General features: G+C 38.7%; 1 protein-coding gene across 10 annotated transcripts in view; it reads left to right on the top strand.

Moving 5' to 3' along the window:
- Positions 1 to 16,778, top strand: part of PGS1 (phosphatidylglycerophosphate synthase 1) — an 88,131-nt gene that overhangs the window by 35,986 nt on the left and 35,367 nt on the right. For 3 of the 10 annotated variants that reach the window (XM_074260273.1, XM_074260272.1, XM_074260271.1), the window contains exons 1-2: positions 6,758 to 7,109; positions 7,750 to 7,969. In XM_074260273.1, the coding sequence (XP_074116374.1) occupies positions 7,836 to 7,969 (134 nt within the window). In that variant the 5' untranslated portion in view covers positions 6,758 to 7,109; positions 7,750 to 7,835. Of the gene's footprint in view, positions 1 to 6,734; positions 7,970 to 16,778 lie in introns of those variants that run through there. The other 7 variants (XR_012481087.1, XR_012481086.1, XR_012481085.1 and 4 more) reach the window with 7 other exon arrangements.

Consider the following 16,778-nt stretch of genomic DNA (forward strand, 5'->3'; position numbering starts at 1 on the left):
CTTGCAAAACTTTCTGTTCCAAATTTTCCCCTTCTTCTCCCCCCTCAATGACAGGTAGTCCAATACATGTTAAATATGTTACAATATATGTTAAATCCAATATATGTATACATAATTATACAGTTATCTTGCTGCACAAGAAAAATCAGATCAAGAAGGAAAAAAAAAACAACTGAGAAAACAAAATGCTAGCAAACAACAATAGAGAGTAAAAATGCTTTATTGTGGTCTACACTCAGTTCCTATAGTCCTTTCTCTGGTACATTTGGCTCTCTTCATCACTGAACAATTGGAACTGGTTTAAATCATCTCATTGTGGAAGAAACCCATGACCATCAGAATTGATCATTGTATAATCTTGTTGTATAATGTATCTCCTGGTTCTGCTCATTTCACTTAGTCTCTCCAGGCTTCTCTGAAATCATCCTGCTGATCGTTTCTTACAGACTTGTTGCTATATCTTTAAGAGATATAGAGACATAACTTTATGAGAAATGGAATGTTATTTAAAAAAAAAAACAAACCCAAACCCAAAAAAACAGTTTAGGTAAGTAGTTTGAAGTTACAGTTGCAACTTATTTTCTGAGGTACTTCTCTCTTTGTAGTTGGAGATTATGTTGATTTTTGTCTTTGATCTATCCGGATGAGAAAGAAGGTGAAGGGAAACTTCTTTCTTGTGAGAATTGTTAATTGTTGTTTTATGAAAAAATCCTTTTAAAGTGAATTCTATGAAGAATGTTTAAAATTCTCAGTTCATAGTGAATTCTGGGAAGAGTATAACTTGTGGTGGTAGAAAAGAATAAGAAAAAAGACAAATATTATTAATAGTTATTATTTATATGTAAAATATTTAGTATGAGTGTTTGACATTGTAGAGCTATTCACGTCTTTCATGGAAAGATTTTTAAAATACATACAAAATCTAATTCTTATACATTTCAGTGTTTCTGTTGCTTGCCACTTAGGACTTCCATGAGTCTAAAAGGATTCACCCTTGCATAATCATATCCTGAGTTCTAGAATAACCTAATGGAGTAAGTTTTGAATGAAACATCTTATTAATTACACATATTATCACATTTGAGTCCCACAACAATTATTCCCATTTTACAGTTAAGGAAATTGAGGCAAATAGCTATTAAATGATTTACCCAAGGTTGGAAGTCAAATTTGAAATTAGTTTATCTTAACTCCTGTGCTAGGAGTCAATTTTCTAAGAGAGTGAATTTAATTCTTATCTTGAGAAGAAATATGAAAAAGATACTTGAGAAACTTGGCATTTTGAATGACTAAATGTTGGAATTGTTTCCAAAAGTGAAGAAAAATTATTTGCTATTCGATTGAGGAGGGTCTCAGATGCCTCTGCCTATGATCTTTTGAAATCCAAAATATTTAAGTAATTATTTTTAAGTTACTGACTTAATAAATTGTGAATTTAATGTTTATAATATATAATATTTTAAATATTGAACCATAGCATAAAGGAAATTTCCCCATTTATTCAATAAATAATATATAATTTATGGTTAAGCAAAACGAGTAATTAATGAAAAAGAAGTTTTTAGTTTATTAATTAATAAGACTATGGTGAGGTCTGGGGTAACAATGTTTTGGAGAAAGACTGAAATATTGATGGAATTACTCCCTGAGACAAGCTGGGAGGCACTTATAGCCCACCCTCTGTGGAGGTCTTGGGTAGCCAAAAGGCTTTGTGTAGTTAGAAATCTAGTTATGACAAATCCCTAAAATTAAATTTCTCCTATAAATCTGTCTATGGCTCATGCCATCTTTGTTGAACCCCTTTTGGGTCAACCCCCCATAATGTTCTGCCTGGTGTCTTTCCCCTCAGCCTTGCCCCATGCCATGTGTTGTCTCTCCTTTTATTCTTCCACCATATCTCATGGTATCTTTCTCCTTCTTATAGCTAACTGTTTTAGGGTGATAAATCCTTTTTAGGATTTAGCTTGCCAGTCAATGATCAGGGATTATTTCCTTTGTCCAGTTTAATTTTGGGGTTCCACTAGAGAATTTCTCTTTTCCATTGGTGTTAAGTGTCTGAGGCTGAATTTGAACTCAGGTCCTCCTAAATTCAGAAGTAGTACTCCATCCATTTCACCACCTAACTGCCCCTCCCCCAATTGTTAAACCCTTTTCTTTGCTAACTACATGTTTTCCCAAATCTATTTCATATTTATTATTCCTGGTGTCTATTATATCTCTTCATTTTGTCTGTAACTTCTCCTACATAAACCTGCCTTTTGTCAGAGAATGACCAATGTGAATTCTTCGCATGATTGAACCCCAATATTTGGTGCCTATATTAATCTCAACATTTGGTGCTAAACCCCAAACACATCATATCGATCAAAGTATCTCACCTTTATTGTTTTGGAATTCTGGATAAGATTATGCAAAAGTCTATCTTTTAGATTTCAAAAAGTTGGGGGGAGGGAAGAAAACAAGAGAAATATAGAATCCTAAAAGTGATTTAATTTTAAGTGTAAATAGGGTTGAAGGAGGTGGGGAGAGAGTAGAATAGTTCAACCAAATTTGAAAAGGCTTACAAAGACCTGGTACCTTGGAGACCCTTGGATACATTCTTACTTTTGAATTGAGAAGCTCCTCAGGATTAGAAGTGTCTACTAGCTTTAGTCTTTTAACAATGGTTGGCCCTCAAAGCTCTGTCCTCTAGGCACTTTCTCTTCCTACCTCAACACTATTACATGTGGTGAGGTTCTCAAAGGTTCAATTGTTACCTCAATGAAAATTTACCACATGGATAAATCCAGCCCTAATTGCTCTGGTGATCCTAGTCCCAATGACTAGTGGGAAACTGACTTTTAAAATCTGACACTGTATTTATGGTTATTCTCAAATGAAACATAACCAAAACAGAACTTCTCTTTTCTCCCAAATTCTTCTTTCTTCCAAATCTGTTACACCTAGCTGATGGCATTACTGTTGGGGTATGGGGTGTGGGATTATGGTATCTAAAAGAATTCAGGCTCAAACTGTCTCCAAATCAAGCATAGGCATTTATTGAGCATTTACTTGGGGTATGCAATGACGAAATCTGGGGACCCCCTTAAGGGAAAGGAGCAACCCAGCAAAGTGAGGTGAAGAATTATATAGAGAGGGGAAAGTAAAAAAAAAAATCCAGAAGAATTGGATGATCTTAGAAAAGTCCCTGTGATTATTGAGGCTGGAACAGCAGCTAGATATACATAGAAAAATAACAGTGCCTTTTTGTCTTAATGAAATCTATGAGAGAGAAAGTGACACTTTGCAGAATCATCCTCAGTTACTCAACTCATAACTGTATGATACCAAATATTGTTTTTAATTTTACATTTCTCTTATACACTTCCTTCCATCCACTTATCTCCTCCCATTCCCACTCCCTACCCCCATTCTATGTCTTCATCATTTCTTGGAGTACTGAAATCAATTTCTTTTTTTTTTTTTTTTTTTTTTTTGATAGCTTGTTCTATTTCTTTTTCTGAAATGGGACTATTTAAGCAATTTATTTCCTCCTCTGTTAATCTAGGAAGCCTATATTTTTGGAGGAAGTCATCCATTTCACTTAAGTTATCAAATTTATTGGCATAAAGTTGGGCAAAGTAACTCCTTATTATTTCTCTAATTTCCTCTTCATTGGTGGAAAGATCCCCCTTTTCATTTGTAAGACTAACAATTTGATTTTCCTCTTTCTTTTTTCTGATCAGATTTACCAAAGGTTTATCTATTTTATTGGCTTTTTCATAAAACCAACTCTTGGTTTTATTTATTAATTCAATAGTTTTTTTACTTTCAATATTATTGATTTCTCCTTTTAATTTTTGTATTTCAAGTTTAATTTTTGGTTGGGGGTTTTTAATTTGGTCTTTTTCTAGCCTTTTAAGTTGCAAGCCCAATTCGTTAATCTTCTCTTTCTCTATTTTCTTCAAATAAGCCTCTAAAGATATAAAATTTCCCCTTATTACTGCTTTAGCTGCATCCCACAGATTTTGGTATGATGTCTCATCATTGTCATTATCTTGGGTGAAATTATTAATTGTTTCTATAATTTGCTCTTTCATCCAGTCATTCTTCTGAAATCAATTTCTAACGAACAATTCCCCATTCCAATCCATTCAGCTGCCAAGATGGTTTTCCTAGAGAGTAGGTTTGATCATGTCACCCTCCTAATAAATTCTGTGGTTTCTTATTATCCTCAGCATCAAAAATAAAGCCCTCAGCTTAGCACTTAAAGCTCTTCATAACTTGACTTTTTCTGCTTTTCTAGATTTCGTATTCTATTTTCCATTTGATGTGATTTAGGAAAGCAATTCCTAGTTCCAAATGATGTATTTGGGGTTTAGCACCAAGTGATGATACAGATGTAGGCACCAAATGAGGGTTAGGTTCAGGTATAGAGTATTGGAATTTGGTCATGTGAAAAATTCACAATGGCCATTCTCTTTGGCAAAAAGTAGGTTTATTTAAGAGAAAAGGTTACAGACAAAATGAACAGATACCATAAACATCAGAATGGTAAATATGAAATAGATTTGGGAGAGCATATAACAATGGAAAAGACAAGTTTCCTAGTGGAACGCACAATTAACCAGAAGAAAGAGAATACCACACAAGGCTGAAGTATGACCTCATCTGGAGTTTAGTACCCTAAAGGAGAAAGGTGTAGTGTTCTTGTTTGGTTTTCTGGAGGTCTTGGGAGCAGCCTTCCTTTCAGTAATCACCACAAGAATAGCCAGGTGTTAAAGTCCAAATTTTTAAATTGTCTCCTTGCCTGGGACTGGGCAGCTTTCTAGAGAGCCTTTCAGATCAGCCTTGGTCTCAGTGGAGGAAGTGCAGGATTCCAGCCACCAGGAGCCTGGCGGAAGACGGAATGTCTCTCTCATTGGCTCGTAGGGCTTGAGCTCCCGTCTCCAGTTCTCTTGTCTTCTCTGACTCTGAGTCCCACCTGGCTTATATGCTCTCTTCTAAGTATAAACCAATCATTTGTTGTAACATTAAATCAATCATATTGAACTTAGAGAACTATTAAGGACCACGCTAAACTAGATAACCATTGTCTTTATCAATTCCACTGACTTAACACCTTGTAAGAATCCTGGTTTCAGAGTTCTGGCCCCTAACATGAAGCATGGTGGGGGAGATGAAAGACACCTGAGGCCAGAGTGTCATATTAGGCTATAAACAAAAAGAAGTTCAGCAAAGATGGAGTGAGCCATGGACACATTCGTAGGGGAAATTTATCTCAGGAGCTTGAAATAACTCAGACTTCTGGCTAGACACAGCAAAGTAGGGCATGCTATGACCTTCACGTAGGGTGTGTAAGTTTGGACTGATCCTCATCAGTACCTTTCCCTGCTTGCTTCAGGAATTAGTTCCATTAATATTTTAGTTTTCTCTGTCAGCCCTATCTAGTTACTCAGGACCTCATCATATTCACTCTGTGTGGGACGGGAAGACCCCTACCCAAAATGACTGCTCAGGAAAAACTCAAAGTAGGAAGCAGAAAGATTGTTTATTATAGAGCCTCATGAGAGAGGCAGTCCAGCTGAGAGAGATAAAGGGAAGTGAAAGTACTCACAGCAGGAGGGCTAACGAATCAGTGAATATACACAGCTTTTATAGATTTTGTTACAAGAGATTATATCCCAAGTAAGAGAGCACTGAGAGGCCAGTGGGGCATCTAATTGGTTGTTGCTATCCGGAGAGATTGGAATGGAAGATTTAGGCCTTCAGGCTTTAGATAATTGAGCCACCAGTGGTCAAGCTAATAGACCAAATGCCCATGTCAAATACTGATAAATGTCACTGCCTGATGTTAAGTAAATATGTCTGCATATTTATGCTTATGCAGGACACAGGGAAATAACAGAAAGTGGGGGGAATTCATACAATACTTATCTTGTAAATTCTTCAACTTTCTCCTACATCTACAATCCACAGCCCTGTAAAGGTATGTAAAATCGCCCACAAAACGTTATACAAACTTAAACGGACTTACATTCTCTGAACCAGGAAGAACGTCCAGAGAATGACTCTTCATATACAAACCTAACGGGTCTCACACTCTCCAGAAGCAGGAAGAATATCCAGGGAATGTACTTTTCAGATACAAACTTAAGTGGTCTTGCCTATTCCGTTCTGTTGTTCTGTTTCTGTATAAAGCAGGCCTTCAGAAAATATCTCTGCGAAATCACTTCTCTCTTGAGGGTGACATTGTCCGCCAAGACATCTAGGTGTCTTTCTAACAAATAAAAGCTTTTTTATCACAACCTTTAGTCTTTGAATCTCGTTAGCTACCAACCGGCCCAAAAGCCTAGAAGAGGAGGACGGCAGACCCATCCCTGCCCCAGGGGATCATCAAAACAAATGAACCTGGGAAATCTTCCCAGAAAATAATAAAGTAACCTTAGGTGTCCAAGAAATGGAAATTCTGATTTTCATAAATTTCATCAACTGAGGTAGATCCCTCGGTCTATATTTTATCCAAAAACAGAATAAACCTGTCACTTCTATCTTAATGGAGGCCCCCGGGACACCTACCCTCATCTAGATATTCTGACGATTAACACTAAGGAAAAAACTGGAGACTTCCCCCGCCCCCCAGGACATTCCAAAGGGACTAAGAAGATATTCCACTGCTGTTGGGGACATCCACGCTTATGAAGTGTGAGACAAGGCGCCGGTGAAGTAAAATAATTTACTCAATTTTCTAAAATAAAAAAGTAAAAGTTTATTTTAAATCTCTGAGAGATCTCTCCCTCGGGGACAAAAGCTCTTAGGTGAGATTAGAGTTCTGATTATAGAAAGTTTGATTGGTGGTGGTCCAAATCTCTGGAAGGCTTAAGTGGTGCCACTTAACATTAACTCAGTCTTTCGAAAGTTAAGTAGCGGCTCCTCAGAAAACCTGGGGAGTGCCAGCTGAACTCAATGGAAAGGTAAATTAGTGGTACTTAACGGAGGAGGGGTTGGCCCCTAGGGCGAGATAGGGTCAGGGCTGACTTCGGGTTTCCCGCACCACCGCCGGCAGCCTCTTCTTCGCTCCATCTTGGGCCAGGCCTCCGGGCTGACCCGCCGTAGTGGAAAGGACTGCGGTAAGAGGAACTTGGGAGAGACGCGGGACCCCCCCCATTCCCCACTTCGGCATTTTCACGGCCTCTTAGCCTCTCTGGGCTCTCTTTAAGATTCGGCGCAAACCCCGCCTTGGTTTAAAAAGCTTTCCTTGCTGCCCACGATCTCCCTTTCAGAATAAGCGCCAGCCCCATTAGGAGGTGCCCTGGAAGGTAACGGGCTAACGCTTTCCTTGCATCCCCAGCAAGGCGTGCGGCTGTTTAAAGTGCTGGCTCCAGGTTAAGGCAGCTCGCGTAGCAGCAGCACCGCGTACTTGGGGAACGCTTGTTTTAACGGGGAATAGAGGGTGTTTCTGGGTGGGGTGTAAAAGTGCACGTTTGGAAACCTTTACACTTCCCTCTGAAAAAGCGGCTCTTCTCCCTCGGCGCCGGTTTACCAGATTTAAAAATGGAGATCATGTGCAGAGCGACGAAAGTTCTAGCTGGCCTCGCCGAGGATGCGGCGGGGCTGTGGGGAGGAGATGAATGCGGGTGTTGGAGAACGCTTGTACCGCGCAGAGTAAGCCATAGCGTAGTAAAGTACTAACTCCTTTTTCCCCCGGGCGGGCGGCCACCGCCAGCCCGGTTTCGCCGCCTGGCTGCCCTCCCTCTCTCCCCGCTGCAGAGCCCCAGGCGCAGGTCCAAACTGAGTCCTTTGGCCGTGCTGTCAATAAAGTTTCCAGGAGCCGGAAGCGGAAGTCGGGAGTCTCCATGGCGGCGGTAGCGGCGGGCCCGGTGTTCTGGAGGCGGCTGCTGGGCCTCCTACCTGGCCGGCCCGGGCTAGCTGCTCTCCTGGGCCGCCTCTCGGACCGACTCAACAGGAACAGGGACCGCCGCGGCGGGAGGTGAGTGAAAGGCTTCCTGGAGTGGGGAGGGGCCGAGGCAGGAGGGGCTCTGCTGCCGCGGCCCCGGGGCGCGAGGGAGCGACTAGGCTGCCGCTGCTCCTCCCCCCGACCCTGCTGGGCTCCCTGCGAACACACGTCCCCTGCCCCGGGAGCTGGGCGCCCTCTCCCCACCCATCCCCCGTGTCACGCCCCACCTGGGGCTCTGCTCTCGGGAGTAGCCTCCTCTCCGACTTCCCGCAGGGAGGCCGGCCGGCTGCCCCCAGTCAGCCTCCTGCCGGGTCCCCGCTGCTGCCCTAACTGCCAGGGGACTGTCCTCGGCCTAATGCTGGGGAAAGAGGTCGCGTGTGCTGCCCGTTCCTGGAGCTCGAGGAAATGAGTGTCCTAATTCTTGTGCCAGGATGTGGTCGGTGATTGCGTGTCTTCCCTTAGACCCTGTCAGGGTTCGGAGCATCTCCATTGCCATTTGGGTCTTTGGTAATCTCTGCTGCGGGTCACACGCGGCGGTGGTGAATCAGCCTTGCTGGGATTTTGTGCTTGCAGTTTTTCTCACATCCTGGCCGTGAAGCAATCCCTGTTGAATTAAACCCAAACCCGGTAGGGTAATCACTTGAAGCCCTTCTTGCTTCTTTCAAGAGGCTGATGTGTTGGAAAATTACTTAGCATGTGTCAATAGTAAAGTAGATTTTGAAACAAACTGTACTGGAAGTAGTCCTTGAGAATAAGTGTTTCTCCAAGACGGTGCTGAAGCTAGAGTTGTGCTGTGGTTCCTTTGTGTGTTTCTGATGTGGGTTAATAGATTTCCTGTATCCCGCCAGGGAGACTTAAGGCTAAAGCAAATACTTGTTTGTACAAAAGCTCCAAAGCCAGTTTCCTTAGGTGATTCTGAGGGCTTTAAAGGATATTTGTATTACTTGGGCAAGATTGACTCCTGACCTTCAGCACACATCTGTGACTTCAGTTGTCTTTGGGTTTAAATGGTTCTTGGATTATGGTGGAATTTTTCCATCTCATAAAGCTTTTAATAAAACTTTAAATTTTATTAAATCATTGACTTAATCATTAAATCATTGATACTGTTGGTCACTCTTTCTAAATATTATTTTTGCTCTGGGTCTTTGTGATACTGTTCTTTCCAGATTCTCCTAACCTATCTAATCATTTGTTAATTAGCCTTCTTTGCTGAATAGGCATCCGATGTTATACTGGCCAACTTTGGATACATCCCAAGACTCCATCTTGGGCCTTCTTTTTTGTTCTCTTTTCTCATTTGGTAACTTCACCAGCTTCCGTGAACGATAGTAATAACATAAAAAAAAAATACCTTTATGATTTGCAAAGTGCTTTTTTGTTATATCATTTGGCCCTCAGGAACTCTGAGGTTGGTGCTATTGATATCATTTTATTGATGAAGAATCTGAAATTGACAGATTAAAAGACAGGATTCACCTATCACACAGGTAAAGTCTTAAGGTCATATCTCTATCCACTTCATCTTCTACCTGCTAATATCTGTTATTTCTTTGTCAGTGACTCCCACATCTATATGTCTATGTAGCATAAGTTCTACATTCCCAAATGCCTGTTATATTTCGCAATGGGTATTCTATAGGAATTTCAGTCAACAAGTTCAAACATAGTTTATTATCTTTACCTTCAAACTGTTGCTCTTCAGAACTTTCTATTAGTGAGGCAAGTATTGTCCTTCTAATAGTACTTATTTTCCTTCACTCCATAGAGATCTATTTGGTCTCCAAAACTTGCCATTTTTATCTCCTCAGCATCTATCTTGAATATATCTTACATCTTTCCTTTGACATAGCCACTCCCCTAATTTAGGCCCTCAATTATCTTATCCTAAACTTTTGGGCAATATTTACTTTACTGCCTCAAGTTTTAACTGACTTCCACATAACTGCTAAAATGACTTGGGTCTGACCACATCATCCACTCTACTCAGTTTTTTGGTAGCTTCTTTTTATTTCTGGACTAAAATATAAACTCCTGGTATTTTAAAACTTTTTCAACGTGTCCCAACGTTTTTAGTCTTACATGTCTGACTCCCCTGTATATATGCCATGGTCTAGCCATATTGGCTTATTGGCTGTTTCTCACATGTGACGCACTATTTCCTGTCCTTGTACTTTTTTGCATGAGCTATTGCATAATACTTAGAATATTTTTACTTTTTACCCTGTGCTTTTCCTCTTCAAACTTCCTCTGGTATTAATTTTGCATGTTTTTTGTGTATATATTCATGTTGAGTCTTCCTTTACAATGTAATCTTGAGGGAGGGGCTATTTGTTCTTTGTATCACCAGAGTTTAGCACACTGCCTGGCACATAGCACTCAACTCAGAAATGATTTTTGATTGATTCATAGATTAAAGACTAAAGAAGTTTAGGAGATTTCAGTATCGGAAACTGTTTCAGAACTGTTTCAAGTTCTACATTACTGTCTCTGTGGTAAAATAGCCTTGCTTTTGCCTATTTGCTGAAGGGAATATGGTGAGGCCAAGAAGGCAATCCACCAAAAGATTGATTGATTTATAATTGATTTTGGAGAAGTATTGCAATTTTGAGGACAAACAATTCAAGATTGTACTTTTTGTATTTAAACTAGAACAATTCCTGGTAAAGGAAATTGGGAGTGATTGTTGACTTGTATTGAAGCAATAACTCATTTTTAGCTCATAACATTCATTTAATATAATGATACTCATATAATTCTTTAAGGTTTATAAAATTTCTTACAAAAAACCCTGTGGAATAGTTTATTTATATAGAAAATGTCTTCCCTTTAATTCTTGAAAATAGGATACTATCATTATCGAACAGCTTATAGGGATAAGCTAGATAATCAATAGGTTCCTTCTGTGCATATAGTATAAAGAAAGAATAGTATTTGTGGTTTTACTCTTTTTTTTTTTTTTCCCCAATAAAGCATTTCTCCATCAAAAGTAGTAAACCATCGCATTTATGTCCTAACATTAGGAGCTTGTAGAAGAGGGTAGAAATGGCATTAAAGAGATTAGACGGGAAAAGAAGCTGATTTGGAAGTCTATGTAGAGAAGGGTTCTGGGATCTCAAGGAGAGAGAGGTATCAAAGGTGTAGGGGGAAAAAAACATCATATCTTATTTAAAAAGGCAATTGAGAGAATATTTATGATTTCCAACCTATGTCTTAATCTCCCATCTATACAAAATCTTTAAGATAAATCATCTGTACTTGAACTGAGGGCATCTTCATAGGCATTCATAGGGAACAATCAAGTTTTTGCAATCAACCAACCATGGACCACACCTTGGACTATAAGTCCATTGTGCTTGTTTGCTAATTATGAAAATAGAACAAAAACAGATTTTTGTTTTTTTCTAGTCAATAAAACAAAACAAAGAATTCTTACATGCTCTTTTAATGGAAGATCCTCCTACCCTGTACATTGAGATGCCATGGAAAATGTAGCAAGAAGATAACTTGTTCAGTTGCCCTTTGATAATAAACATCAGGTGGGATACAAAAACATGGAGCAATATTTGCCACTATGATAGAGGAGCTCTAGCAAAGAGATCAGGTTGAAAAAAGATTCTTTATGGACAGTGAAGTACTCCACATGCCTTTGTTTGTAGATGACATTGTGTTAATTGACCACAAGAATCTCCTGAAAGATCTGAAAGCCACAGAAAAGACCAAGTGGATAAAGAATGTCTTGCTCAGAATTCAACCTGTTTTTGAGTAGACACCTGGGAAAGGGTTTGTGCAGTAGTGTGACTTTGGGACAAAGAGCCTAGCCCAGAGGAGAAGAGCAGATTGAAATATTTTTGAGGAAACTGCAGAATTTTTACAGACCTCCAATCTTCTTATGATATTAACATTTTGCTGGTGTTGCTATATGGAAGTAGGGTGCAAAACACCGTAGCCTCTGCAGAGATAAAAATGAGTATTACTCAGAGGGCCATGCAGAAGCACATAACTGACACAGAACTCAGAAAAATGGAATGTTATTATGACTAGAAAAGAAGATAAACTAGTTATATGGCAAAGGCAAAGGATGGTAGGTGGCCAGTTAGTAGCATCCCATTTGGATACCTTCATGATGTTGGGAGAACATTACTAAGGCCACTGGCCTATTATGAAAACTTTTGGGGCAAACATGGATGAGAGTTGCCCAGGACAGACAACACAAAGTGGTTATAATTTGCATCATTAGAGGGAACTCCTGAATTAATGAGGTAAGATTTTCATTTGAATTGGTTCCTACTGTGTGCCAGGCCCAGTTTATTGGGAATGATTACCTTTAGCCGCAGGGGAAGATCAAGAAAGGCTTCTGTGGTGTTTGAGCTGTTTTGAAGAAAACAGAATGCTAAGAAGTAGAAGTGAAGAAGTCATTTCTAGGTGTAAATAACAGTACAAAGGCATGGAAACAGGATAGGGGGAGTTCCAGTTTGTTTGGAGAGCAAGAAGCCTGGGAGTATAGACTACAAGGCTTTCTACTCAATCTTCTTCCCTTCTCTCATTTATGACCTCATCAGCTTCAATGGTTTAATTATTTTGATGTAGGTGAAACTATATGTGCAGCCCTATGTCTGCTGAATTATAGTCATTCAGTCTTCTACAGGAAGTTTCAGAGTCTCCGACAAGTCCAAAATAGAATTCTTCCAGATTTCCCTTGTTTTTGTTGGTCTCTGCAATATAATTTGTAACCATGACCCTTAATTTGTACTTAACCCCATATATTTGATCAGATGCCAGATACTGTCATTTCTGTGTCTGTCTCACATCTATTCACATTCCTTCATACAACCACGATCCTAGTTCAGTTTTTCATCATTTCTTCTAACTGGTCTTTCTGTTTTTATCCATTCCATATGTAAAGTGATTTTTGGATTTTCCCAAGGTTTGGGTTTGGCCAGGTTATTCCTCTCCCAAATAAACTTCAGTGACTCCCTATTGCCTTAAGCATCAAATATAAATTTCTCTTTGTCTTTTAAAGTCTTCATAATCTGGCCCCAAAATATTTTTTAAAATATTCTTGGTTAGTGTTTAATCCAAGTCTTTCTCTTAAATCACTGAGGTTTTTAATAATTCAGTTTTAATCCTAAGTATTAGAGACGAATATTGGTAGAGATTATTTGATTCAGTGGAGGATAATCCAGAAAATCATTTGGTTTTTACTTTGCAGTGATTTTTTTCCCTTTTTTTGACCATTAGCAACTATTTACTTTTATAGATGATGTTATTCAATTGAGATGTATGCCTGATAACCAAAGGAAAAAAAATTCAGTAGTGGATGATAAATAGTTTGTATATAATTAAGAGCTAATTAATCTAAAATAATACTTCATGATGACTGGGGAGTTGCCCTTTGAGTGAATAGTAATGTGAGTTGTTTTCATTGGGTTTTTTTACATTTGTTTTCCCAAGGAATATTTGAATCTAGACTTTTTACTATAAGGTGAGCTCCAAAAGCAAGTTTTAGATTTATAGTGCTATATTAGATTTATACTTTCTAGAATAGAATTGTCTTTTTATTAGTGTTTAGCCAAACATTAGCAAATTCTTCATCACACTGAATCTATTGTTAGTAGTTAAGTGGGCAGTTGGTCTTTTGTAATCTCTGGGAATTTATGCTTGTTTCCCCTATTTGGGGTTTCTTACATTAGTCTGGAAAGACTGTTGATAGTGTTGCAGGAAGTGTTACATTCAAATAGTTTCTTGATCCTTTCTCAGTAAATATGATGACTCTCACTTCTCATTAGTTTATTTGTGTATGTTACATCTTGTACTACTGAAAATAGTGGAATTTTTTTTTTTTTAATAAAAAGCTTTTCTGAAAAGATTTCAGTCTCAAAAGATTGGTTTAAAAAAATTTTTTTTTTCACCTTTTCGTACTAATTTGTGTGGGATCCAATGATTTATCTCAACATAACTCAGGAATACTGAATCATGATTCCCAGTCTAAGGGAAGGTAAGGAAGATTCATTAATTTCTAGCATCTCTTTATGTAGATGATTAGACACTACAACTATTGCTTTCTTATTTGAATGGTTTGGTAAATAACTAACTGGAGATAGAAGTTTATATTTTTTGAATAGCTTAACTCGGTCTCAGTGTAAAGCCAAGGAATGGGGCCACTTAATTGTCTTTCTAAAGAAATCTGGATTTCCATGAAGTTTGAGGGTGTCAGGCTTCTTTCTGAGAGGATGGTTGGCTTGAAGGGGAAAAATGTGCAATTTGGAAGAATTCTGTGGTGTTCTCACTCCTTCATTATTGGTGTTGATACTAATATATTATACTGTCTTTCTCCTTACTACATTAGACATGTTCTCAATCCAGGAAGTCAAGAACAAGAGACCATACTATTATCAATGTATACCTTATTTAGGTTAGTTCAGGGAAGTCATCCCTGAACTTTTCTCACTGTTGTATTAGGATTTTTTTTTTTTTCTTAAAGCAATTCCATTTAAAAAAAAAAAAAATTATTCTGATAATTTGTCTTTACCCAGAGATGGCACTAACCACCTAAATAATCCTGAGAATTTTGAAGTCATGCAGTTTTCTGTTCCTATCATGTATCAGGCTTTATGTGGGTGGAAGACTGAAGCTGAGCTAGTTTCTGGAGAATGCAGTTTCCATTTCACTATTAGAACTGTAGACTGAGGTTTTTATAGTGAAGTAGGGCAAGTTGTCTCATTCTTAGTACCCAGGACATTACTGTTGCCAACTAGCTGTACTCCCTTTCTCTTCCAGCTTTCATCTTTCATTTTTGTGGTACACCAAATGGAACTTGATCACTTTTGTAGTTATTCGGTGGGAAGAGGCAAAGCTAAGAGAAACTTAACATCTAAAATGCCTCTTTTGTATCTTCCAAAAAATTTTACAGGTGCTCTCTTATTTAGAAAGAAATGATTAAAGTCAGCTCAAGTCAAAGTAGAATGTGAATTCTGGTTTCTTTTATCTGATAAATTTGGTAAAAGATAAAATAATTAGATACATCTTCCTTTCCTTCCAAACTCTTTGGAAGTTAGGTTATTGTTGAAAGGGGTATATTCCTATCCTGTACGGGGAATTACGTGTGCATGTGGTCATTCTGGAAATTGGACTACTGTGGCTTTGGGGATAAGCATCTTCTGAGAAAATTCTGGAAGAGGCAGTTACACGCTGAATTCTTGTGTGTGTGTGTGTGTGTGTGTGTGTGTGTGTGTGTGTGTGTGTGTGTAAACACACACACTATCTTAGGTAGAATGCAAAAAGGGTTTAGGAGAGAAACCAGTGAAGAAAGAACTTTCAGTTTTTTGCATGCTGAATTTTGAGCTGTATTGATTGTCAGTTAAAAATTGTCATGCCCCCTGAACATACTGGTGCTTAAAAAAAAAAAGTAGTCTTCTTTGTTGGTTTGTAAAATTATCACATAAATAACATGTAATTACTAACTTGAAGAATAATTCTTCCCTGTAGACCTGGATGCATCACATAAAGGAGGATAACAATTCCTGTATAGTATGAAGAATAAATGAAGTCATGTCCGGGATCAGCCAGAGTCGGGATGAATTAAAGTCCTTGGTCTTTAGGGGGATTGTGGCAACTGCATTAGCACCCTGGATACCTTAGAATCAGCCAGAGTCAGGATAAGTAAAAGTCTTTATTCTTGGTCTTTAGCAGTAGAAATATAGGGGATGGACGTGTAGCATTTCCCGACCTCACTTCTCCATATCTCACCCAGAGTTGTCTGGCAGACAGTCTCCCTGCACCTCCTAGTCCCTCCCACAATTTTCTGTATACACCAAACGATTGGGCCAGCACAGGATAGTGGGAAGGGCCACTTTCCAAGCATATTCTTGTAGAGTATTGTCCAATTGAAAATTAGCCTCAAGTACTTGATTGTCTGACCTCAGTGCATTGACTCAAGAGTTTCAGCCCCTTACAGGGGAGAAGTGAAAGAGGTAGGCAAGCAGAATCCTGAATTTGGGAGTCTGTAGTCACCAACTTCTCTCCTCCTAGTTCTGCTGCCAAATCACTCTGACCAACTCACTCTGGCCTCTGTCCTTTGGCCCTCCAGTCCTCGTCTATGATTATCTTAACACAGTACATTCAGCAAACACCTACAGTGAAAAGAACCATTTATTCAAACATATGCTAATAGTCATTGTCTCACATCCAATAGGTAATTAGCCTTAAGTGCTCTGTTGTCTGATTCAAGCATACCCTTTTGGACTTTCAGCCCTCTATAGAGGCTGATTTTTTTTTTTTTCCCACATTTTTCTCTCTTTACATATTCTCTTTCTGTCTAGTGCCATCCTTTCTTTTTTTGGAAGCCTAAAGATCTTTAAAGTCCTACCTTTGAGTCCTGTGAAACTTCCCTAGTTTAGCTAGTCTATCCTTTACATTTTCCTTTTTTCTATATTTAAACATTTAAAAACATCCATTTTTGGTACTTTTTCTTGTCTTGTTTCTGGCTTTCACACAAGTCTTCTCTTTCCTTGTTGTGTATGTCATTTATGCTTTGCTTAAAGCTAGGCACTTGCAAAAACCTGATTTCTTCCAAAGATACTGTGTTGCAGATCACTCCAGTATTAATTAGATGCCTTGTCTATTATGGTGCTCCCCACTCCTCTACATAGAATTGGGTTGGAAAAAGCATTATTCTCTACTTCTTGCTGCCGCTTTCAGACATATCTTTTGCTGCCATTGAGCAACTTTTTTTTTTTTTTCCCCAACTTCATTCCATCTGTATTCTTCTATTCATAACACTCAGATTCTTCTTCTTCCTTTCACATCTTTGATAGCACCTGATTCAGTTTTCCTTTAAGTC

This window comes from Sminthopsis crassicaudata, chromosome 4 (genome assembly GCF_048593235.1).
Source record: "Sminthopsis crassicaudata isolate SCR6 chromosome 4, ASM4859323v1, whole genome shotgun sequence".
Classification (NCBI taxonomy): Eukaryota; Metazoa; Chordata; class Mammalia; order Dasyuromorphia; family Dasyuridae; genus Sminthopsis; species Sminthopsis crassicaudata.